Genomic DNA, 26,292 nt, shown 5'->3' on the forward strand with positions numbered 1-26,292 from the left:
TAATGTGTTTCATACATGGCAGTTTGATTAATAGCGTGATACTTTTCTTGTTCTGGGGCAACCAGATATTAGAGAAGCAGTAGTTGTGTAGTAGTTGTAATTAACCCATAGTCATGCAGCAGAAGAATGTTCATTCTTTTTTATGTGTCAGTTCATATCTGTTAAGGTTCAGGCTTGCAATTCTAGAAGAGGTAGCGGTGTCATAGTGCTTCACAAAACCACTTGCATTCATAGTTACTCTATTAGATGAAGTTCTTCATCATACAGGATTCCTGTTCTTAGCATCTGACAGTGCTGTGTGTTCATATTTTCACAGCACTGTGCTGTGAATTCTTCTTGGGACAATATCATCATGGTTGAGGCTTTGGCTATGCTCAAACTGAGTAGTTGGAAATTAAACATGGGTTTCAGTCCTCCTGCAGAGTTGCGCTTCAGCATATTGGCTTGCTATTGAAACAAAGATTCTGGCCTGCAGGCTTGTACAGCAGAGTTTGAACACGTGAACCTGATAGGAATTGATGGAGTAACTTAGCACTGATTGGGCTAAAAGAGTTGCTCTGAAAAACTTTTGACAGCTCCACTTATCTTAATAAACTAAATTTGACTGCTAAAGATAAAATCCTTATCATGTTTAAAAATGGAAAATTATGGGTGCTGTAAGATCAAACTTAAGTAAAAGGATTATTCTTTTGTTTTCTGAATTTTATTTGATTAAAATGCTCTTGGTTTAGCATCTGTAGGAGGAATTTCTGTGAGAACTTCAAAATTCATTGGCTGTAGAACAAACATTTCTCATTCTGGACTATGTAGTGCTTTGCTGCTGCATGTACCAAGTGAACACGGTTGCAAATTCATTGGTGTTTTAGTCAAACAGAATACTGAACTGTTTATCCTCATGCAAATACTCTGAAAATTTTTATCTTAACTTTCCACATGAGTACATACTGTAGCAGATAGAACACAGTTTGGGAGATCTAATGCCTTTTTTGTTCTATTGTTTCAGCTCTGCCTGTACCATAGGGGGTCACACCTTTTAGTTACTAAAATTAGGAAAAATAATTCTTTTCTTTAGTTTACTGTGTGTTGAAAAGAGTAGAAGCATGCTTGTAAAATCTCACAGTATTGTATTGCATCATGTAGTTTGTATATCTGTCCATCTTGTATTGACTTCACCATGGGAGAGACAAATTCTGACCTTAAAGTCTTTCCTGGTCCTAGATCTGTTTGCTGGAGTTTAACAGTTCACTGTAGATAGAAATGCAAGCTTGAAGTGAGCTGTTAGGTTATCTCAAATGAGCTGTGAGAAACATTGCCTTGTGTATTTTACTGATAATACAGTAGTTTTCTATGGCATTAGAATAAATCTTTATACACTCTCGATGCGTGTAGTACTTATATTGCAAACTTAGCTTTGCACCTCTATTTTTTCCTTTCTTATCCTTTTAAGAACTGGATTAAATATGGTATTTTTCTTTAGACCAGGTGTGCCAAATGAATGAGAGCTAAAACCATAAAACTTATTAATAGGAGGAAAATGGTAAATCTTCGTGAGCTGCTTACTTAATTTTAAAATTCTATTTAAATGAGCGCTTTAAATTCTCACTTTTTTTTAACATGATAGATACTTCATATAATAAATACTGAGCTCTGGATAACCACCTAAAATTGCAAGAGGAAGCACCCGATTTCTGAAATGTCTTTTCTTGTTTATTTCTGCTTAATTTTGTCCGCGAGTTTCCTTTTGTAACTTTCGTTAATTCCTGCCCAATCTTCAGAATTTTGCCTTTATGTCCCTTTATGTTCATCATTTTAGACTCCTCCTCCTTGCCGTTAGACATATCAAAGTTTTAAAATTTTTTAAAAGCTCTTGAAAATAGCTTTTTTTGTTGTTTTGATTTTTAGTATTTATTTTCAGTATTATGTTAGTAGCCACAAACACTAGAAACCTACTTGACTTTTTTTAATTAATCATGATCCCATAAAGCAGGATTCCAGACAACATAAAGTGCCCCCTTCTACCTCCATGACCATAATGCTACATTTAAGTAATGTGTTTAAATATAAAATAATACATTTATATGTATTTTATGTATTCAATTCAAATGCATTTGATGTAGACTCTGCATTGTGGAAGATTAATTCAGGTATATCGATTGTAAGGGTAAAAATTGCAGTGTGTTATGCATGAAACCAGAGTGAATGACGGAAGCCATCGCAGAGCTCTGTTGCTGCTGCATTTGATAAGAGGTCAGGTATTACACTTTTTTGGGAAGAACATGAGTTGCTCTAATTCTGAATTATGCAGGGTAAAAAGACTTGAGAATCAAAAATAGCGTACCTTGTAACTAGTGAATTTTTAGATGAAAGTATTCACAAATCAACTACATAATTCTTTTCCTATATTACTACCTATCTTTAAAAGAAAATGAAATGCTGGTTCTGAAGTTACATGTATGTTGCAGCCTTTCAAACATTACAAGGTGTCAGTTTGTTCAGAATGATCCATATAAACTAAAGATTGGGTTTTTTTTGCGTATATGCTGAAAAAATATTATATACCTTTTAATAAATACATGTAAAGATTTTTCTTTTGCAAATGTTGTCTTCAACTGTTGCAGATGCTAACAAAACAACTGGAGGTATTAGGATTAGCTGAGAAGCCTCAGTTGGTTACTCGCTTTCAGGAAGTTTTCCGATCCATGTGGTCTGTGAATGGTGATTCTGTCAGTAAAATTTATGCTGGAACTGGAGCCCTTGAAGGAAAAGCTAAGGTAAAGTACATTTTATTAAAAACTTTAGCAGTATTCGGTATGTGTTTTAAAAAATTCTGTCATTATTATAACAACTATGAAATTTTCTTTTTTAAAATGTGCTTATGTTGTAATTCTGAAAAAAACAACCAACCAAAAAAATAAAAGTAGAAAGGTTGGTTATGTTGATAACCAAAACTTGTTTCAGTACATCCTTTCTCAGCCATGCCCATGCCTCCCAGATAACAACTCTGGATGAGGAAAGGATGAGGCTCAAATCTTTTGTTTCTTCAGATCATGGTTCAGAAAAATGTATATTCAAGTCAGCTTTAGTTTCTTTGAATATTTTCATTTTTCTCTCTGTACCTCTGCCTCCTGTTGTTTCGGTTTCATTCACTAAATCTCATTTCTTTTAAAATGTGTTTCCCTGGACGTTGTAGTTCATGCTTTTAGTGTTTATTAACAGTGTTAAAATTAAACAGGTTGCAGCTGGATTTTTTTGTTTGCATGATCCTCCAGCTATTTCTTTTTAGTTCTGCAATTACTGAAAAAAAAACCCAAATTCTATTTCTACCTTGCTTTCTAATGTTGTGTTAACAATTCCATACTACATGACAGCATAATGCTCTGTTTCTCTTCAGCTTGTTTTTGTCTTTGTTGATGCCTGAGTTGTTCGTATTTTCTAATGCTGTCTTTTATTTTTCTTCTAACAGTGTTGCTTTTTTTGTTTCTGTAATTCTCTCTCTTACCAGGTCATACCTGTCAAGACAAACAAATGTTGAACTATAGCAATTTTTGCCCTTAGTTCCTTCAAGAATTTCTTTTCATACCGTTCTTTTTATTCAAGAATGTGCTGCTGCTCATTCCATATTATATACCACATATTCATAGTCGACTGTTTTGTCTTTTCCATCACTTGTTCATTCAAACCATATCAGGGTCCTTCTCTGCACATGTACAAGGCATTGCAGTAAGCTACATAAAAAGAAAATAAGTAAAGTAGACTTGTTGCTTGTTCTACCCTGAATTGGTGCACACAAGAATTTTTCATTTGGCAATTGCTTGTATTTTAGTGTAGAGTTGAATTTGATTGAAGATGTTTAGTTTTATTTTCTTACAAAAATGTCACCCAGACCGTCAGGAAAAATACAGTAAGTATTTTATGGGGTGTCTTCCCTTCCGATTTTCTCATTCAACCTTATTTGTTTCTTTTCGTAAATGGGTAGTTTTCTACCATTCATTTGCCTACTTCAATTTTTTACTTTGTAAAATGTGTTTATTGTATTTACACTTCTATTTTTAATGTTTAAAACACAGAGTACACTTACTCTGCTGTCTTTGTAATAACACAGGATCCCTGCCCTGGTACAACTGTTAACGAGTACCACATCCCCCAAATCAAACACAGCATCCCTGACAGAAATCCATCTATTCAAAAAGGATCTTTAATACTTGCAAAACCATACAGTACTTGCCATTGTTTCAGTGAAACCTGACCAGGTCACTACTCTGATCTTCTTGAGTACTCTGATAATATATTTTAAAATGTATTTTTTAAGTTGTTAATTGTGTTCTCATTTCTCAAATGAAATGTTTGATGTTTAAAATTCTTCCATTTCTTGCTTGTCAGTTTGATTCTTCGAAGTCCAAGAGTACTTACAAGTAAAATATGGAAATCTAGGATAGGAGAATAATTATTTTAAGCTTAAATGTGATACATTTCTATACTGAAAACCAGTCCTTTTTAAAGTATTACAATACTCGTTACATCTAACTCCTTACCTACTCTTTCTTTTGCTTTCTCTGGGTTCCTTTCAATTACTTTCCTGATATGTGAATGGTGAGTGTGTTTTTTGGATCATGTCCTAAGTTATACATTGACAGAAAGGGAGCAGCATCCTATTAAAATTCTGTTGCAATAGTATGCTCCCCAACACCTCATCTGCATTGTCTTCCAAAAGTCATGGTGCCAATTTACTAGTACTTACCCTTGACAATACAGTAGTTTCTTTCTTGTTGTCTAGTACAATTCATAGGACTGAAGGATGAGTTGGTTTTGAGTTTTCTTAAGCTTTAGTCTTTTTTTCTTATGCATTTAAGAGACCTTCATGAACAATGAAAGCTATAATCTTGGGGTATTTTTTACAATAGTATAATACTATGTGGCATCCCTGATGGATTGGGGTCTATGTTTCATATACATGCAATAGCATGTGTTTACATACACCTTGGGGGCAAAATACACTTAGTTGCATAAGACACGATAAAGTGTGTATCAAGAAAATGTCTTTGTGCCTGTCATTGTCAGTGCTGTGTACACAGACTAACACTGCTGGGTTTTGAATCAAGTATGAGACTGCATGACATGTTGATTATATTATCCTCAAGGTGTCTGACCCACAGGGAATATCTGCTGTAGCAGTACATCCCTTGGAGATTCTTTAGTTCAGGTGGTTAGACCCTGTTCTTTTGGAGCACTGTTCAGTCATGCCGCTTGTGTGCAGTGTATGCAACAACAGTGTCTTCGTATGCACATAGCAATAGACTAGTGTATATGTTCCTTCTGGAATACTGCATGAGACTTGCATGTTGTTTTAAAAAGTTAAGGGGTCTTAGCAAGTTGACGCTATCTCTTTATTTTAACATGGATATTTGAGAATGTGAATTCTGAACTAATATGCTCATATGTGCATATACATACATATTCATGTATCATGACATTTGGACTCAAGTGCTTGCTCATCTCTCACTATTTGGGGAAAAGCCCAAAATCCCGTATCATGATCTAAACATGGCACTATATCGGTCTAAGTTTTGAAGACCACGGATTTAGGGAAAAAAAAATGTTCCCTTCCCTGCAGTATTTTGTTTAATTTAAATAATTTAAACTGGAATAATCTGGTTGTTAGTTATGCCTTGAAGGTATTACTGTGTTGTTTAGCATTTGGGGTGGGGAAAAAAAAAAAACAGGCATAGTACAGTACGCTTAGAAGACTTTATTTAACACTTATGGAAGAAAATTGCCTTAGACTTTAAAATCATTAATGCAGTTTACAAATATGTTACTGAATATTGCCAATGTTATTGTGAGCAGTGTCCAACATAAAATATTTTATACGTGTTCCTCCCTAACAGGCTGGAAAGCTGAAGGATGGTGCTCGTTCTGTGACCAGAACGATTCAAAATAACTTTTTTGATAGCTCCAAGCAGGAGGCCATTGATGTTTTATTATTGGGAAATACCCTAAATAGTGATTTAGCAGATAAAGCACGGGCTCTCTTAACCACCAGCAGTTTACGCGGTATGTGTCTTTCAGGATTTTAATCTGTCTGATAACTATTTGGTGTAAGAAAGCTGTTTGGAGTTTGTTTTCAAAGCAATATTGGAAAGTATAAATGCTATTTTATGTTCTGTTGGCTTATAAAAAGGTGAAAGTTACTTCTGCTTTACTAATATTACCAAACTAACATGCTGCAGTAATTTCTTTACTGTTTATATTTTGCTGATGTCTGGTGGTGTAATAGGTGGAGGATATTTGTCAGAACTTTACTGTAGATGCATGTTAGATATGTTCTGTTCAGTTCTTCAGATTCATTTATAGCAAGTGTTAATCATGAGAATTACGTATTGAATTTGAGGAAAAAAAGCCTGATTTATTAAAATATTAGAGTTTTTTATTGTTTGCTAAATGTCTTCCTCAATTTGATCTGTCATGTCAGTGAAGAAATTCTCACCATGGTGTTAAATTAGATAGACAGTATTTATTCTTTTCTCAAGCTTAGGAACGCTGGTATTTGTGTTCATTTTGGTTTCTAAGGTACTGAGGAACACAATCGGTTTGGTAATGGAAGAAATTTTAAGATAACAGGGGTTATCAGAAAATTCCTGGTGAATGATTTTTCCATCACAAAACTTTTTATGTGAGAAGTAGTCTTTCTCAGGAATGTGTGCACTACAAAAGCTTGTCAGGCTGTGGGTGAAATTCTACATCAAAATTGGAGAGATTTCATTAAGAAACGCTGCTTAGGCTGAGCAGCCATGTGGGACTTGGGTGATCTGGTTACAGGAAGGTGGTTCACCTAATCAGAGCAAAGAGCTGAGCCACAGCATCCTGCATCCCCTAACAGAGCTGTAGCCTACATGGTCCCGAGGACTACAGTCGTGTCCCACCCTTCTGCAGGTCTGATGGGCAGGGGAATAGTAAGTGGGCCAGGTGTAGGGCTGTGTGTAGAGCAGTCTCCTGGGATCTAAAAAATAGAGGGGCTAATTCTTGGGCAAAGGAGGAGCTTGAATTTGAGTCTTCTTGCCAAGATCCCAGGTAAGAGTGTCGTAATTGGTGGATTATTGCCGGTTTTAGGGATTAATAACATTCTTAATTTTTCCTTTTCGTTTTCTTTTTCCCCTTTCTCCTGGACACTTCTCAACCTAGAATGAGAAAAATGTATCAAAGCTTCAGTGCAAATCTGTGGCACAAGAAAAAAAGTTCTTGCCCAATTGTAGTCTTCGTCTTGTGGGTATTTATATGTTTCCTATGTGGAACCTGAAAGACTGTTTTCCTGTCATTTCTTTACCACAAGTTTTCATGTTATTGAAACTTTTCCTGTGTCTGAAGCCTGCTAAATCAGCCTTACCTCAAAATTAGTTGAAAGTCGGTTTTGTTTCTTCTCACTTTCTCTGTCAGGGCAAGCTATCCTGTCAATATTTGCAGCTTCTGTCAGCTGAGGAACATTAATCCCTTTTCACTGAGCATGTCTTTGCATTGTCTGCTAGGTGGTGAATTAACTAGAGAGATACTTCATTATATGTAAATCCATTATTAATAAAGCTAGAAAAGAGAATTTGTTAATACTGTTGTGGAACTTTTTAAATTTTACAGCATAAAAGATGTGCTTTAACTGATGCAAATGGTTATGTGTAATAAATTGTATATTACAGCATGTTCTCTCACATATTGCTGGAAAGTGTTAAAAACCAATTACTTATTTGACTAATTTTTTTCTTGTTTCCTTCTTACTGCATCCGTAGTTTCAGAGCAATCATTACAATCAGGTATAGTATAGAAAATTAAGCTGTAAATATCTGAGTAGCTATTGTTCTTCTCTGGCTTTTTTCTTGTGCCTATTTGCATAATATTTGGTTGTGGGCTTACATTTTCCTAGTAGTGTTTGGATCTGGCATTCCTGTGCCCCTGAATCCCTTAATCCAAGAAAAGCTCTTTAATACAAGACAAGTGAAAATATAAGGGGTGAAATATGTTGCGGTTGTGCTTGGGTGTGAATTATAATAAGAGGCAACCAGTTCTTTGGGGGTTATTTTTGCAAATGCTTTATTCTACCTGTGGAGGAATTTGCCTTTTTATCTGGTTTGGGAGCTTCTCTATTTTTGTCTAAATGTTTTGTTTAGGATAAGAGGTAAAATTCTTCAGTACAATTTGTAACTTCATCTTATTTGCCATTAGAAGCAAATGCTACCTGCTTGTGGTCTTGCCTAAGACTGACTGATTTTGTAATACCTCCCAGCAAAGGATAACATTGTACTGAAATGATCTCAAATAACATGTTGACATTTGTGTTTTGTGGAGCAAAAGTACAGTCAAAACCACTGAGATACGGTTGCCTCTGCAAGTAACACAAAAAGAAGGTGTTACAACGTTGTTTAGGTAAAATTTTCGGTGAAGAGCGAGCCTGAAGAGGGAACTTTATAGTTAACTCCTAGTCTTCTGCTTTGAGACATTGCAGTAATATCTGGACCAATGTCTGTGATGTTTGGCTTAAAATATGAGAGATTGGCTTTGGAGGATTCAGTAATACTGTGAACATGAAGAAGTGACATGTAATAATAAGAATGTGTAGGGTTGAGCCAGGTAGAGGAAAATGACATGAAAGATCTCTTCAACTAAAGAACCTTCTGAAAACTCTTAGTTATTGTAAGTTAGTAACATAAGCAACATAATTCCTTTAAACTTTGTTTCCAGAATTTTCTGATTCTTAGTGGAAATTATCCTTTTTTGTTGCAATTTAAGCTGTTTACAAGAAGCTGTTCCATTGAGGAGATGTGATATATACATACCCTGTATTTTTAAGGGAGAGCTGCAAGTACTTGTCAGCTGTGCAACACTTCATCATCTCCTTGTTCCCAGAAACTATTATTCAAAATAAAATATTCCTAATGCAGTATGTTCAGATTTTGCTATGTTCTGAGAAAATTTAAATGGCCTTTTCTGAACTATTGCCTTAATAGGGTTCATTGTGCTACCTCTTGGAAGTAGGTTCAGTGAAACCAGATCAGATGCTTAGTTTCTGGGTGAGAGGAAAAAAATTACATTCTTAATCCCAGGAAGATGAAGGGAGAGGAGGAGAGAAAGAAACAAGGAAACTTAATAATGGTTCAGACAAGTCTCCCATTTTAAGAGAACAGCAAAATTGTGCACAGTGTCCCCTGAACCTGTGTGCTCGGGTAGTAGCCACTAGCCCCAGGTACTGAAGACTGACGGAGAGGGGAGGATCCTTGGAAAAAGGCATGAGGATTTGTTGTTGTCTAGGCTGTTATTCAAATACAACTGAAGTATGTAAAGCTGCCCTCCACCCCTCCTCCTTGGAAAACCAATTTGACCGTAATCTGTATTTTTGAGCTTTAAATGTTTTTTTCACTTTACATTCGTCTCAGTTTTGCTTTTTCTGTTAGTGTTTTAATATATCTACTTAATTCTTAATGAGTGCTTAAATAATGAAATCTGAGTCACAGGTAATATACGCCTGAAATTAACTGATTCACTGGCATTCTGTCAATGTTAAAAACTGTTTATTGGAATAAACAGTCACACTGTCATTTATGGCGTTACCATCTAGACTGTATCAGCCTAGCTTGTAACTCATGAAGAGTCATACATGTCAACTGTTTTTTAACTTCCTGATGTAACTTTTCACTGTGGGTTTCGTCTGGGTACAAAGTGCGTATATTGAAACACATCTATAGTAATTTGGATGTTGTAGTAAAATAGTTCAATCGAGTTCAGTTGCACAGAATATCCCACCAAGAATTTTAAGTTAATATTGCCATTGTAGAACTGATTTCCAAATGTCTGCCTGCCTAGTATGAACAGCAGTTAAAGTATTTTTGCTGCAAAATAGCATAAAATGCAGTTGATTGCATTTTTAATGTTGTAGAGTGAGACACAATCTTGTTGAAAAGACAAATAGCTAAAAATGTGTAGGAAAATAATGTATGCGGGAGGCTCAGGAGCTCTGAAAAACGATTGGCTCACTCAGTATTTTGGAAAACAATGAAAATTAATTTTTTTTTCTTTTTTATTTATTTTAATTTAGAAAAAGAGTCATTCCACAATTTAGAAAGCTTGCTGGTTTAAAGTTACTGAATTTCATGTTTGTAATAAACATGTTGACAGTTCACTTCTGAAGTTAGATTCCATCCTGGTAAGATTTTTCACATTAGGGGTTCACAATGTCAGAAGTTAAACAGGCAGTAATTCAGTTTTGCAGCTTTTCTTAAAAGCTGCTTGGTAGCAGATATGAATTATTTGGACTAACTATTTAAAATTAAGCTGAAAGTGGCTAAATTAGCAAAAGAAAAAAGAAGGAACTGAAGTGGAGAGAATAAAAGTCCAAACTCTGCTTTTAAACTTGCTCAGAGTACTACAAAGGCTAATTTGTGCAGATCTTCAATGCTGTCTGTGACGCTGTTTTGGGTTCCTCGGGTTCAGCTAATCCTTCGGATGATTTGGGTACTTGTATGCATTGTGGCTACAACATGGCTTGGGTTGGTTTCTCTTCAGTGGTCAGGTGCTTGGGTAGCTTCTGTCCTTGACCCTCAGAGGCTTTTCTGGCGTTTGGTGGACTTCTTGACTTGACTGTTACCTAGTGTGTAGTAGATACATTTGGAAGTAGATTCAATGTTTGGCCCTCACCTGAAGATGTAAAGCAATCTGTTTGCTCCTTGCTGTTTTCTTGACTTCGTTTACCTAGATTATGATAAGGAAAGCATGATCCCAAGCATGATCTGCTTGTAATACCCCACGGAGACTCTGGTCAGTTCATTGTCTTTTCGATGTGGTTAGCCCATATATGGATATATGATTTGTTCAGCAGTGAAAGAGTCCACAAACAACAATGTATTGCTTTCTTCTATTGTTTCCAGTTTGTTTCAAAGCCATGAGGGCTAGAAGATCACCGATTTGTGTTTTAATTGGGTAGCCAAGATTCTATAGCAAATTTAAAGGGTGCTAAACTTAAAAAGAATAACTAAAAAGACAACAACAACTCACTAATCATCCTGTTTTGGGGATCTGAATGAAAATATTGTACCAGCAGCTGACCATTTTGCAAGGCAGCACACAGTGAAGGGAAGAATTCCATCTAATATTGTTTATACGATTCTCACAGAGTCTTACAACCATGATGGTATTCAAAATAGGTAAATTAATATCGCTTAGGTAAAGTACAATGCAAACAATACTGTTTACACCTGATGCAATTTTTATTCCACTGAGATTAAAAAAAAGGAGCATAATTTTAAAAAATATTCAGATCTGTTCGTTTGCATTAGGACAGATATCTGCATGAGTATATTATGCAGCTGATTTGTGAAGGGACTTTTAAAATCTCTGTAACTCTAGTGTCTGACCATTGAATAATCTTTTTTATTTGTTTCTCACAATGCCCTTTACAGATGGGTCATTACTCTGTCTCCCATTTGGCAGATACAAACAAGGCACAGAGAAAGGCTGGTGTGACGGAGAAATGAGTTTACTTGTTTTGAATCCTAGCCTATTTTCCTTACTAAAGCAGAATTTTAGGCATTCAGTTGACCTAAAAATTAATTCAGATTTGTGGCTTAAATAGACATATTCTAATATGATGAAATAATGTACCTTATCTGTTTTAGTAAATTTAGTCTTTCAGTCATTTTTATGCTTCTAGAAATTAACATATCTGTAAGTTGTTTTTATAATGGAGATTGAATTTCACAAATCATGAAAATGAGGTGCATATCTGTGTTGGCATGTATGAAAAATAGTGGTTTCCATAGAGAATCACAGATAGGGTGAAAGAATGACAGATATTTATAAAACACAGTAATAATGCTTCTTTTGTATATTATTTTTCTATGTATATATATTACTTTGAACAAATTACTACTTTCATTCAGTCAGTATCCTACCACAAGTAATATGTCTGCAGATGTACTTTCCCTTTCACAGTTTAACTTTCTGTATGTCTGTGCATGGATTTGTTGCCATTTTTTAAAGGGAAAGAGCTCATTGCCAGGTTTTCTGAAGAAACATTCGATATAAAAACAATGTCTTTTCAAATGTTTTTGCAGCATCAGTAAAAGTGCTAAAGAGTATGTGTGAAAACTTTTATAAGTATGCAAAACCGAAAAAAATTAGAGTTTGCGTCGGGACGTGGAATGTCAACGGGGGGAAGCAGTTTCGAAGTATTGCCTTCAGAAATCAGACCCTCACTGACTGGCTTCTAGATGCACCAAAGTTAGCTGGTATTCATGAATTCCAAGGTAGGATTTGTATACTGTCAATTTTTTCTTGAAAGCTCTGATTTTTGTAATTAGATCATAAACGTTAAAATAGATATATAAGATCTTGGTTCTTAAGTTAATTGTAAATGACAAATAGCTTTTTTAATATTTAAATGCAGATCGCAAAAGCAAGCCTGTAGACATATTTGCCATTGGATTTGAAGAAATGGTGGAGTTAAATGCAGGAAACATTGTGAATGCCAGGTAGGTGATACAATCTCTACAGTACTAGTTTAGTAGGTAACCAAATTTTTTGAGTAAAATGTTATTTAAATGTTTTTTTCTCCTGTTTTGTAATGGTTGGGATTAGTCTGGATTAATTTTTGACTGTGTGCCAGTTCTCTCTTGCCAGTTTCCGTGCCAGGATTGCAGACTTCATCTCAGCTTTCCCTAGCAAAGCTGTGATCACTTAGATCACATGTAATGTGGTCTCAAGGATCCAAACAGTCAGTATTTGACCATATTTTGGATTGCACCTTCAGGAGCCTCTCAATTTTTTCCTTCATTTAACACTTTGAAGGAATTTACCACCACTGCTTGTAATGTTCTGCAGGCTCTGTGCCTTCTTACTGCTGGGAACAGCGAGTCCTGTGAAATTCCTTGCTAAAGCATGTATTGTTGGTATGCCTTCATATAGTGTCTTGCATCAGATTTTGATCTGGATAAAGCAAGGCTTCCTTCCATACTGTCAGGTTTTGCTGTCGTTCCATATGTTACATGTATATTTTATCGTGGAGTTTGGAATTTTCACCACTAGGGGAGTGGGTTATGAAAATATATTTTTACCAGTCGTGGGTGATCACAGAATGGTGGGGGTTGGGAGGGACCTCTGGAGATATAGTCCAGCCCCCCTGATAAAGCAGGTTCACCCAGAGCAGGTCACACAGGACTGGATCAAGGCGGGTTTTGAATCTCTCCAGAGCAGGAAACTCCACAGGCTCAGTGAGCAGCCTGTTCCAGTGCTCTGTCACTCTCAGAGTAAAGAAGTCTTTCTCACGTTAAGGCGGAACTTCCTGTGCTCCAGTTTGTGCCCGTTGCCCCTTGTCCTGTCGCTGGGCACCACTGAGAAGAGCCCGGCCCCATCCTCCTGACACCTGCCCTTTAGATATTTATAAGCGTTGATAAGGTCCCCTCTCAGCCTTCCCTTCTCCAGGCTAAAGAGCCCCAGGTCTCTCAGCCTTTCCTCACAAGAGAGATGCTCCTGTCCCTTAATCTCCTTTGCAGCCCTCCACAGGACTCTCTCCAGTAGTTCCCTGTCCCTCTTGAACTGGGAGGCCCAGAACTGGACACAGAACTCCAGATGTGGGCTCATCAGGGCAGAGTAGAGGGGGAGAGTAACTTCCCTTGACCTGCTGGCCACACTCTTCTTAATGCACCCCAACTATCAGCGATATCAGTGGTGAAGTCTTTGAGTAGTCCTAGGATTGTATTCACTTTGTCCATTGTTTTGTCTGCAGGCTTTGCGTGTTTTCTGGTGTTTAGTGAGCTTTAACTCACTAGAAAAGGCATCTAAAGCCTATAACACTGTCAAGCTTTGCACAGGCTTTTGTCGTGAGGACAAAGTGGCAGTTTGTCGTCTCCTGATTTCACACTATGTCTAGTTAATGCTGTTTCAGGGTCTGATATTTTTCATTTATATCCAACGCTAGCTCTGAAAAACATAGTGTATAAGGTCTCTAAGGAAGTTTCTTCTTGATCTGAGGTGATGGATGTCTCTGTTTTCCAGTATTGACTGAGCTCCAGGATAGGAAGTAACTCCCTAGAAAAATTCTTAGGTTTTGCTCCTCTGGTCTAGCCTCGGAAGTACAGGAAAGATATCCCTGGCTCCTAACATTGTCTATGGTGTTGAGAAAAGTGAGGCAGCATTTGATGAGGCTGAATTTGAAATGATAATGTCATGACAGTCTATAGCTGGTGTCTTTGCTAGGAGGCATTTGAGCACCTCTCACAACTTGGCTTTGGCTTACTGGCCCAAGGTTCAGTTAAGGTTATTGTATGAAGTTTGTTCAACTAGATCAACAGTTTAGGTGCCTGCTTAATTTGATTTATTTTAAAACTGGCATTTTTAATCTCACTGCTAGCACAACCAATCAGAAGCTCTGGGCTGCTGAGCTGCAGAAGACTATATCGAGAGATTACAAGTATGTGCTGCTGGCTTCTGAGCAGTTGGTGGGCGTCTGCCTTTTTGTGTTCATCAGGCCCCAGCATGCTCCTTTTATCAGGTCAGTGAACACATGGCTGTGACCAAGTTGGGTCACCCTCGGTCTGCTTTGTATTGCAAGCTAACATACAAGTGTACTAAGAAGCGTATGGGGCTCTAAAAGAGGTATTTGATCTTCTGGGGAACTAGTTGCTTAAATTCTTTTATCCTAGTTTTTAAATGCCTCATCAGTTGCCAGGAAAGCTTGAAAAGCTGAAGTGTTATGTTGTTACCTGCTCACTAGCTGTTGGCATTTTTTAAAAATAGCCCAGTGGCCTTATGATGAAAGAACAATGTGAAAATGTTCTCTTACCAACATAATGTCACACTCAGACATATTTAAAGCTGTTAACTTTTGTACCATTGTATTTGAAGGTTTAATAGTTGTTTAACTCTTTTAGGGATGTTGCTGTTGATACTGTAAAGACTGGCATGGGAGGAGCCACTGGTAATAAAGGTGCAGTAGCAATTCGGATGTTGTTTCATACATCCAGTCTTTGCTTTGTCTGCAGTCATTTTGCTGCAGGGCAATCACAAGTTAAAGAGAGAAACGAAGACTTCATAGAAATAGCTCGCAAGCTCGGTTTTCCAATGGTAAGCAACAGTGTTCAAATTCCATAACAAACGAGAAGTTAAACCCTTTGAGCTCCAGCACTGTCATCCAAAAGCTCTATTTATTTATTTTTTTTCCCCTCCCCAGCTTCCCATGGGAATCAAATTTCCTTGGGTTAGAGGTCTCAGAGATAATGAAGTTCCCACAATTTTTATTAAAATAGATGACTGCAAAAAGAATAGACCTTTCCAGCACAATGACTGACAGAGATGATGAAGCATGAATTCACTTGCATTAGGCATCAAGGATTTAGCATAGGAAAGAGACCTTATAGATTCTTGACATGCAGTAGAACTTTTGTAGGCACTGGAGTTAATCAACTATGAGAAAAAAGCCATGGGAAACAGTGCTATTTTTGATACATAAGAATGATTTTTGCTAACTCATTCTTGTTTGTTCATTGTAAACAATGAGTTTGACTGTACAGTACTGTGCCATATTCTCATAAAGGATTATGGTACAGACATACAAACAGCAAGTAAATACTTAATATTTTTATCAGTGCCACAAAATGCTTCCTTGAGACTTAAAGCTGTCTTAAATTTTGTAGTCGAACTGTCCTTTGTTAATTTCTATGGCGCTGTGCAGGAGTCTGACATCTTGTTTTACAGGGTTTTTGAATTTCTAAATTGGTCCCCATAGTCATGTTTCTTGAAAGTACTGTATTCTGTACAGCTTTTCTTGAAAGTACTATATTGTTATGGTCCCCAGGAAGAATTTCCTAAATGCTGCTATTTTAATCTGCCAGCGTATCTGCTTTGATTTACTTAAGGACAATGGAAAAATCAAAACAAAGAGGGAAGCAGAAGTTCTCACTTTAAACCCTAGGCTTTGTTTAAACTAACAGAGCCCTTCTGTCTCTCCCTAGCCATGAAAATTGTATGTGACTGAAGTCTTCAATTAAATTTGAATAATAAAACCCTAGATTTGCAGTTTGTCAGGATATTGTACCACAAGATCCCAAGGTGGTGTTTTGTTCTCCTTTGTAACCTCTTTGTGACACAGGTAATAGTCGTCATCTTAGAGCAGGCTTCTAAAACAAGAGCAGAAAGATGAAGAATTTTAGAATCCAGTTCAGATGATTCATGTTTCTTTAGAAATGCAAACTACATAGGAAATGTTCCTCCTTCTTTCATATTCTGTATGTGTGAATGCCATACAGTTGGCTATGTTTTTCTAACCATATGAACACTAAATGCTGAGTATTTTCGGTTGTCCTCATCAGCTAGAAATTATGCATATTTTACAGTAAAAAACTGAACTTCGGCACCTGGAAGTAGTAAATTTGTCGCTTGGTTGTTTTTAACTTCATTGTGTGCTTCTGTTTTACAGGGAAGGATGCTCTTTTCCCATGACTATATCTTTTGGTGTGGTGACTTTAATTATCGAATAGATATTCCAAATGAGGAGGTTAAGGACCTAATACGACAACAGAACTGGGATGCTCTTATAGCGGGAGACCAACTTATGAATCAGAAAAATTCTGGACAGGTATCTTAAAAATGTTACCACACTTAAGAATACTTTCTTTTTCTTTTTGGCTATAGCAATTTTCTGTGGTGCTTCTGTAAATCTATATCCTCAGCATGTTTTACTTATCATTTTTGTCCAGGTAGTGTATGGAAGGGTGGGACATAGCAACATTTACTGACTGACTTGTAGTAACTGACCTGAAGAGGCAGGGAGTGAGTTTTTTCTTACTCTCCCCCGCCCCAAAAAAAGGAAATTCTATCATCTTTTTAGAAATTTGTGTTGGAGTTTACTAATTATAATTTTTCTTTTTATCATGTGCAACTATTTTAAAAAATACTTCTAGAAGTTCTTTTGGTAATGTTACTGTTTACTTTAAATTGCTATAGTCATAGGCCTAATGTTGTTACTGTCATTCTGTTGGAAAAAGAAATAGTCCAAACGGTAGCCTTTTTACTTACAAAGAAAAAGATCGTGGAATAACAGTCTGAAGAAAACTTCAGATTTTAGATTTTTAAGGTTTCTTGGGAGGCAGCATGAAGCAATTAAAGGAATATTTGTAATGAATCAAATTTTATGTGAAATTGGGTATTCTTTCTTTCCAGCTTTACATGGGAATGTTGTAGACGGTAAAATTGGAGACAATCCTCAGTTGTTAGTTTTGTCTGCTTGCCAGAACTTTGATCATAAGCAGGGTTTTTTCTGAATTAGAGTTCTTTTCCGTTTGTGCTGGCGTCTTGTGCATCAGAACAGGAGGAAAACCACTTTTTTTTAAAGCCAGTTCCTAGCGAAAGAGAGACATACGTTCCAATGGGCAGACAGCATGATTGTTAACTTGACCAAAACAAGGGAGGTGTAGAGGTCTTGGGGACACTTACAGCAGTTATAAACCTGGAAAGATCTATGGAAACTACCAGAACTTGAAAAAGACTCAAAATAGTCTCCTGGCTGGGGAGAAGAAGAGGTAGTATTGGACTGTTGGGGTAATATTCCATTATTTGGAAGTGGCTGGCTGGGCAGCAGGGTATACCAGCTGGCCCCCGAGGGTAGCTCCACAGTTGTTGCATGTGGCTGTTAACTAGTATATTTGCTGTTCAGAAGAGGTGTTTACATAGCAACTTTCTTTGTAAAAGTAGGTTAAGAAATAATTACGGAAGGCAAATAAATTAATAAATTGTCTCAGAAGTTGTGGATCTTCTGATGGTGGTTTTTAAATTGACAATTTGTTTCCAACAAGAAATGCAGGCTAACCTGTCGATGCAGACGACTATAAGATTTAAATTAGATTTATATTCTACAGATCTCTGATGTGGAGTAGAAGTGCCCATACAAGATTAAACTCAAGGCTGCAGCTGGTTAAGTTAACTAAACGGTTTTAGCTTATGTCTAGTTTAAACACTTGAGGGAGCAAATCTCCAGGCCTTCTAGGGTCTTGTGTCAGCTGGCTGTATCTGTTTGTGTTGCAGAGTACCTGATGGATTTTTTGATTCCTTTCAATTGACTCTGTGTCTCTAAATACCATACATACACTTGGCGGCTAATTTCACAAAATACCTCTTTTTATTTTGTTCTCCTATTCAATTGAGAAGAAATAGTGATATTATCTCTCTAATCTTTATATTGAATGTATTAAAGGACTCTTTATTTTTCTTCCCCCCACCCATAACTCCTATTTATTGTTGGGCGTCTTGCATCAGTTTGGGGGAATGCTTCGCATGTTCAGATTGGTACATAAAACATAAACCAACTTTTGCTGATGCATGAGCAGCTAATCTACTAATTAAAGTGCTGTGGACAGCATCTTGTTCTGGATGACCTCGAGTTCTGAATGACATTGGAGGAACAGTAGGTTGCTCGTGAGCCTGGGTTTGAAGATACAAGTGTTGACATGCTTCTGTTTAAAGATGATCTGTCTGGGTCACTGTTTAGTCTTGGTGGTAAATGTAGCATGTTTTCAGCAGATAAAATTTGGAGAAGGTTTCATATTATCAAATGACCCCTTTTTTTTTTTCCTCTGAAATGCGTGTACAGGTTTTCACTGTTAGAAAAGAGAATTCTGATTAGTTTCAAGCTGTTTCCCATCTGTTTCTGTCTTCTGGCATGGCACATAACTGCTTTGTTTCTTACAGATTTTTAGGGGATTTTTGGAAGGGAAAATAAATTTTGCTCCTACATACAAATATGATCTGTTTTCTGATGACTATGACACCAGTGAGAAATGTCGCACACCGGCATGGACAGATCGTATTCTTTGGAGAAGAAGAAAATGGCCTTTTGACCGATCAGGTTTGAGTGCTTCCTTAAATTGTTTACAATATTCTTTTAACTGGCTTGTAGAATCCATTTAGTGATGTTCACAGTGGTTCTGAGCTTCTATCCCTAAACCTGTATGAGACAGAAAGCTTTTAATAGCATCTGCAATAAATACACTGACCAGGAGGATCAGGAATCAGATACCAGTTACTGGTATTTCAGTAGTTCCAAAGGAACTTCTGTTTTTTTCTGTAAAACACTTGGTTCTGGTTTACTTTCTTTTCTTTTTTTACAAATAGCTCATTTTTTAAAGCCTATGCTTGCAATCATTGTGTTTTCCCCCTTTTTTTTTTTTCATTAATGCTGAGTGTAGCTGATGACCTGGATCTTCTGAATGCAAGTTTTCACGATGACAGTAATGTCCCTTATACATGGAATCCTGGTACTCTGTTGCACTATGGAAGAGCAGAGCTGAAAACGTCTGATCATAGGTTTCAGTTTTATTTTATACATGACTTCCTAATCATTGATTATTTAATATTCGTGTTATATATTTTATTGCTCAGATACTCTACTTACAGGTTTTTCTCGTGTATTTTTTTCCAAGACCTGTGGTTGCATTGGTTGACATTGACATATTTGAAATTGAAGCGGAAGAGAGACAAAAAGTTTATAAGGAGGTGATCGCAATGCAAGGACCACCTGATGGTACTGTAATGGTCTCCATCAGAAGTTCTTCAGCAGAAGAAAACTATTTTGATGATAACTTGATTGATGATCTTCTTCAAAAATTTGCAAGCTATGGTGAAGTTATACTTATAAGGTTAAAAAGAGTTTTTACTTTTAATCTCTATTCTTCTTCATTGTTCCCACTTATTTCCTGAATAAAGTTACTTTCTTAACGGGCATTTCAGTTATGATCTGCTTCATTGTTAACATTTAGATTTCAACTTCAATGTCTTTACAGTTGAAAATTAATTTTACGCACCTGTATGTGTCTCAGTTTTCAGACTTAATGTTTCCAGATACTCTTTATTTTTGAGATAGAGTATCGTACTGAGTTTGTCAGAAATTAGAGTTAAAATTTGTTATTTATATAATTTTATACAAATTTTGTATTTACAATTAGGTTAGTAGCTTTAAATGAACTGAAGATGAGATGATCCATGTGAATGTTGAGGCTTCACTAAGCTGTTAATTGAACTGTATGTGTTGTGGTATTTCGTTTGGGTTTTTTGGGGTGTTGTTTTGTTTTGTTTTTCAGAAGACTAGGAGCAAAGTTCCATGTCCGTAGTGTTATGTAATGTGGAACACCTAATACAAATACCTAACCTGTAGCCACACAATTACTATTAAACGTGTAACTGTAGTCACATAATTTTTAAGAGGATACTGCTTTTGCTGTGTGATATTTACCTGGTTCTCTTTTGCCTTTTTTTTTTGTTGCAAGGATACATTCAGTTAAAGGTTATTAGCCAATTATATTTTTTAATGAGCTTAAATAATTCTTCTCCATCAAGTGAAACATTGAAAAACCCTTCAAGATAAGAGGCTTCAAAAGTTAGTAAGTAGGATAAAGTATTTTAATTACTGTTTCCAATGGACTTTGCAGGTTTGTGGAAGACAAGATGTGGGTAACATTTTTGGAAGGAAGCTCTGCTTTGAATGTTATGAATTTGAATGGTACTGAGGTAATGTAAAACTTACTGAACTTTTGTATAGCAAAAAGAAAATCCAACTTTTTAAAGAATACTGGGGTGGGTTGGGTTTTTTGTTTGTTTGTTTTTAATTCTTAAAAGTTTTTCATGTTCCATACTAGACTGTTGCATCTAATATTTTTGGGTTTGATAGCCAAATAGCATTATGTTGAGTTTCAAAAGCCAGCTGAGAGAAGTACCAAACTTAATTTATTTTTAGGAGGAGGACTGTTAGAGAGATGAAGACCCAATATTGAAGGGCATCTTCATCAAATGAGGGATTTTTAATTGTTTGGGTTTTTTAATGATTTAAAAAGAAGAGTTTTTACCTTGACTTTGTAGTATGAACTGGTTTATCACATTTATAGCCTGCAATTGTTTAAAACTCCTGTACTGCAGTCACTTAATATCAAAACTTCAACTGTCATTGACTTCTGTAGGGCCAATATTTAATCTTTGTAAAAATTTTAATTTTCGTGTTCAAATTTTTACTGATCTACATTCCTGTTAAGACTTAGATTCTGTAACATGATGTTTGCAGATGGATCCTTTCGTCTGCCAAGAGTTTCACTGACGATCAGTCCATGTAGGATAGGGGCTCAGTGTCATGTGTCAGTTTGCAGAATGAAGGCCTGATGTTTTATCAGTCTCTAAAAATTACCTCATTAATGTAGTTTATGAGCAGGTTTGTTTTTCTTTACACAGACTGGTGTTTCTGTCAGAATAAAGAAACCAGAAGCTTTCCTATTAACTGAAAAGGAAAATCTTATGAGACAAGTTATTAGTTTTTCTTTAGAAAAACAGTTGTAATTAACAGTTTAAACTACATAAAAGTACTTAATTACCAAACTGAAGTGAAAAGCATAATTATTTTCATGTCATGTCACTGTTATTTTTTAGTCCCAGAAATTCTGATGATCTTATTTGTGATATTTTAAGTAGTTGGGGTTTTTTTTTCTTTTTAAATCTGGAATGCTGAATTTCAGTGTTCCTGCTCTTAACAATTTCTGTTTTGTGCATACTTTTTTGGCAATTCAGCTACTAGGAAGGATTATAAACATAAGCTTGAAAAATCCAGATTGGATCAGAACTTTGGAAGATGAAATGAACCTAGAGAAGATTAATATTGGGCTGCCTTCATCGACAAGTTCCACTTTGCTTTGTGAAGATGCTGAGGTTACTGCAGACTATGATATGGAAGGTTTGTGAAATAAAGTACTCCTCGTTTTGAAATGCTTACAGTTCTAAATAATGTGGTTGATTTAATGCATGTATCAGTACTTTAATTTAGCAAGTTTATGCCCATCTAAAACAGGTAAATTAGAAATCCCATTATTTTCAAGTGTCACGACAACTTGTCGAGCAGTGTCAGTTTGCACTGTATCTCTAGGTTTTACTGATTTGCTGACATTCTCTTTATTCATTCAGGCAACTTTACTGTTACCTGTATATAAGCAGGATATACACAATTTCAGAGTGCAAACCAATTATTATTTTGCCAATGCCCATAATAGATTAATAGGACTAATGAGCACCCATGCTAAGCATTGATGTGCTTACCAGCCCCATAAAGACACCTGGTGAGCTGTTGACAGGCAGGCAAATATGAGTTGGGCAAGGAGACCTTCAGCCTCTGCTGCTTTTTGGAACAGGCTGATGTTCAGCATTGATGAGTTGCTGTTTTCCGGTTCACTGTTTCTTATCGGTTTTGTTTTTTCCCTGAAGGTTGTTTTATCTTTTCATGTCATACTTTTCTAGTGGAATCCTCAAGTTGCTGGGTATCACTGTTGGAGTGATTGTGCTTCTACATTTTCTTTACTTGCATGTTACTAATCTATGTACTTTATCACAGCTTATTAATTTTTATGAAAGGTCTGCTTCACTCATTTCTCTACATAAAAATGTATTCTTCTTATATCCTTAGCAAGTAAAAGAGCTGGTTTTTTGAACAGCACCAAAAAACCCCAAACCCACACCTTACCTGCTGACACTTCTTGTATATATTGCATTTCCATATGTATTTTACAGAGTCATTTCTTTGTCATTTCTTGAACAGATGTACTTTCTAGATGTAGTCACTGTGTCTATATTGATCTGTTTGAGTAGCTCATTTGCTTTGAATTTTTATCAAGGCTCCTTAGTAGCAAATATTATGTTGCAAAGGTTTCAAGAAAAGAGATGACATCTATATATACTGGAAAGAGTGGACTGAGGCTTTTTGTATAGGTATTTCATAAAGGAAGATATGTTTTGGTAAGGGTACAGATATGAGAAACCTGTATGAAAACTTGGAATTTGCATTAGTCTCGGTGTCATAAGATGCTGTTTTCCAATGCAGGTAGGAAACAGGACTTTAAATGTCTTTAAAATGTGACATCTCGAAGCCCACAAGACTCTTAAGTCAAGAGCTAGTATCTGATTAGCAGCCTGGTTACTCTGTTAGTGCTGAACAGTGCAGAGTTGAAGCTGGAACTTCTGTAGAACACTGTGTGTCCTTGGTGTATCTGAAGAGAGGGAAGCCTAGAAGTTACAGAAGAAAGGATTACTATGGTCTTTTATTGGAGTGTGATGGGATAATTGTCTATGTTAGGCATTTTGAATACCAACACAAAAATATTCTAAATTGTCAGTTTACTTTTCAAAGGCATGTCCATGTTGAACCTTTTTTTGAAATATCATTACACCTTTTCAAACAAGGTATTACAAATAGCAGGTATCTTGAAATCCCCTGCCCAGCCTTCTGAAGAATAAATTAATCTTGCCATCTATTGCAAACCAGGGAAATAATTTTTGCAAAGGTCTTCCTTGTACAGCTAATTGTTTCTTTGATTAAGCAACGTTACAGTTGCCATGATATTTTAATTGCCTATAATATATATCTATAATATATATGGTGCATTTGGAGCATTTTCAACTTGAAATACATACGCATGCTTCATATGTAATTTTGCAAGAATCATATGTTGGTTGTTGAGCAAATTCCTTGGAACTTGAGGGCTTTTTGCAGAAAATCCTATACCTGGAATCAGTTTATAATTTCCCCACTCTTTAAAATAAATAACTATTGTTCCTTTTATTTTACATACTTTTTCTTTTTTTGGGGTGGGGTTTGTTATTTAGGAGACATAGATGACTATAGTGCTGAAGTAGAAGAAATCCTTCCTCAGCACCTACAGCCAACTTCAAGCTCTGGTCTTGGAACCTCCCCCAGCTCTTCACCGCGTTCCAGTCCCTGTCAATCCCCTACGCTGTCAGATGGACCTACGCTCCCGGTGAGACCGAGCCGAGCACCAACAAAAACTCCTGGACCACCTGTTTCCACACACAGTGTGTATTACATCGCTTGACTGCCTCTATTGCTGTTATACAATCTGGAAGCTGTATGGCCCTGTGGTAGAATACTAGCTTATAGTTTATCTTAATAGAGCTTTCAGATTAATATAAAAGGCTATTCTTGTCATTATTTAGCATTTTATGCGTAAAATGCCTTGGGCAAATCACCTCGTTCTTTGTGCCTCAATTTTCCTAATGGGCAATGGAAGAGCTTTGTTTCCAAAGTCTGTCTTAGTACACTGTCCACTGATCTACCCTACTGCAAACTAACTTGCTTTAGTTCTTCAGCATTTCATCTTGAAAGAGACATCTCAAAAAGTTATGTGATTAACAAGCTTTCTAAGTTCATTAGCTTGAAACCTCTGTTCAAAAATTCTGTTGAATGTGTCAGTATAATCCTAGTTCACTTTACTCATGCTCTTCAAATACAGCCCATTTCAATTTATGCTCCTGTCAGCTGTAATATGTACATTGTAATCAGCTGATTTGTAAATTGGGCGTATAATATAAAGCTTATGTTTAAACACAACTTTATTTTGGTGACAAAGTGGACATACAGAATTAGTGTTTGGAATGGCTTCTAGAACAGTTTATTTCAATGTAATTTGGAGTAACTTTGCAAAGATTGCTGAAATGCCTTCAGAATTCCTCTTGTAACATTTTTTTCCAGCCTTAGTTCACAAATAAGGGTGAAAATAAAAATCTGGAACTCTGCAATTTGTAAGAATGTTCAAGATTCCATGAAAAGCATATACTAATTAAAGCATATGAGACAAAAATCTTGGTTTAGGAAATCTGCTTCTTTTCACTATTGGTTTATTCCTCTTGTTTTCCCTCTCTCAAAAACTTCTCTGTCATTGTTTTCAGGGCTGGGAATTGGCTGTCTTCTTCGTGACAATAACTTGCTATTAGAAAAGCTTTACTGTGATTAGAATGTATACAAGTGATGAATTTTTGTGTTGTTTTCTGTCATGTTCTTCAGCTGAATTTCAGCTTGGTACTCAGCAGAAAGAGTCTCCTCAGAGCTTGGAGCCTAAGCGTCCTCCACCACCTCGCCCTGTTGCTCCTCCTGCACGCCCCGCTCCGCCACAGAGGCCGCCTCCGCCATCAGGTAATGCGGTGACGTATATCAGGTGGTCAGGAGTATTTTGTTTCAAGTCTGTGAGATGTAACTTTGAAGTCTACACCCAAACTATGTATTGTATTGTATTGTTGGTTTGAGGCTCAATGGGACATATAATTTTTTCACTAAAGTGTTTAGTTCAGTACCGTTTGAATATTATTGTCTCTGCTTAGTGAATAAGTTTTAAAAATTTTATAAGCTTATTTTCACAGTTTAAAAATGTAGGCTTCCTACAGCAGTGTTTACTCAACATTTTCATTTTTATAGCATCTTCATTTTTAAAAGAAAAGATAAATAATCTTGTGCATTCATTGTTTTATGTTCCTTTCATTTTGCCATCAGTATGTATGCATTTTGTCCTGTCCAAGTTTTTAATGTAGAGTTCATCTGGACCATCTGAAAGTGTAAACAATTGAGCACTAAGAGAAACTGGATGTTCAGAAGCATATGGGCAATATAGTTAATAACAAACTGACCCTTGTCATTTTTAACTTTCTCATTCTTTTTCTTCCCTCTTACTGTACTGATACTTTTCATTATTGCTGCATTCATTTCTTAAATACTGTAAGGCGGTAGGAGTCCTGCACCTGCTAGAAAAGAATTTGGAGGTAATGATTTTAATTGTTTTCAAATATGACTACGTAGCAAAACTACTGTGGTGGTCTGTTGTGACAATACTTAATACGATGATGTCCAAAGGTAGTTCTTAAATGTCAGCGTAATTTCTTTCTCAGGGTTTGTATCCCCCTCTGAATTACATTTGACTTTTTAGTGAAAAAATACTTCTCCAGAAGTTGGTAAATTATAGTCAAAGGGATTAAAGTCGTTCCAGGTTTTTATTACTTTGTCCTGGTCAAAATATACCCAGCTAGCGTTTCTGTGAAAGCAGAAACCTGTCTTCAGTTGTGAAAAGGCTAGCTTTTTTCCTCACAGTCCATGAGAAGGAGCATTGTAAAATGGACTGTGCTTGTAGCTACTTGCAGTGATTATCCAATAATTAATTGTTCAAGTTGAAACTACTGCTGGTCTGGCCCAGTTTCCCCTGGATGATCACCAGTTAACACAGAGCTCCAAGTCACTGAGCTATATTTGTCTCTAAGCTGAACGCGGACATACAGGTAGTTTATTTTCTGTTTCCAAGTCTGAAATGTGCTCCTAAGCCCCTCCTAGAGACGTGAAACATCCTCAATGGTTCTTGGAACTAGTGTGCACTTCAGAAACACCAACTTAGCAAAGGAATTTATGCAGTTACTTTGAAGGCACCGGAGAGCTACAGGTCTTTACAAACTAACAAAATCCTG

General features: G+C 36.4%; 1 protein-coding gene across 4 annotated transcripts in view; it reads left to right on the plus strand.

Moving 5' to 3' along the window:
* The window catches only part of SYNJ1 (synaptojanin 1), a 66,289-nt gene that overhangs the window by 21,383 nt on the left and 18,614 nt on the right, over positions 1-26,292 (plus strand). The window contains exons 10-25 of one of the 4 annotated variants that reach the window (XM_086477804.1): positions 2,619-2,771; positions 5,886-6,051; positions 7,776-7,799; positions 12,090-12,281; positions 12,422-12,506; positions 14,384-14,524; positions 14,904-15,096; positions 16,448-16,606; positions 18,715-18,871; positions 19,212-19,329; positions 19,446-19,661; positions 20,451-20,529; positions 21,574-21,736; positions 23,656-23,862; positions 24,851-24,979; positions 25,561-25,599. In XM_086477804.1, the coding sequence (XP_086333930.1) occupies positions 2,619-2,771; positions 5,886-6,051; positions 7,776-7,799; positions 12,090-12,281; positions 12,422-12,506; positions 14,384-14,524; positions 14,904-15,096; positions 16,448-16,606; positions 18,715-18,871; positions 19,212-19,329; positions 19,446-19,661; positions 20,451-20,529; positions 21,574-21,736; positions 23,656-23,862; positions 24,851-24,979; positions 25,561-25,599 (2,221 nt within the window). Of the gene's footprint in view, positions 1-2,618; positions 2,772-5,885; positions 6,052-7,775; positions 7,800-12,089; positions 12,282-12,421; positions 12,507-14,383; positions 14,525-14,903; positions 15,097-16,447; positions 16,607-18,714; positions 18,872-19,211; positions 19,330-19,445; positions 19,662-20,450; positions 20,530-21,573; positions 21,737-23,655; positions 23,865-24,850; positions 24,980-25,560; positions 25,600-26,292 lie in introns of all 4 variants that reach the window. The other 3 variants (XM_009960871.2, XM_086477815.1, XM_086477825.1) reach the window with 3 other exon arrangements.

This window comes from Leptosomus discolor, chromosome 1 (genome assembly GCF_034619465.1).
Source record: "Leptosomus discolor isolate bLepDis1 chromosome 1, bLepDis1.hap2, whole genome shotgun sequence".
NCBI lineage: Eukaryota > Metazoa > Chordata > Aves > Leptosomiformes > Leptosomidae > Leptosomus > Leptosomus discolor.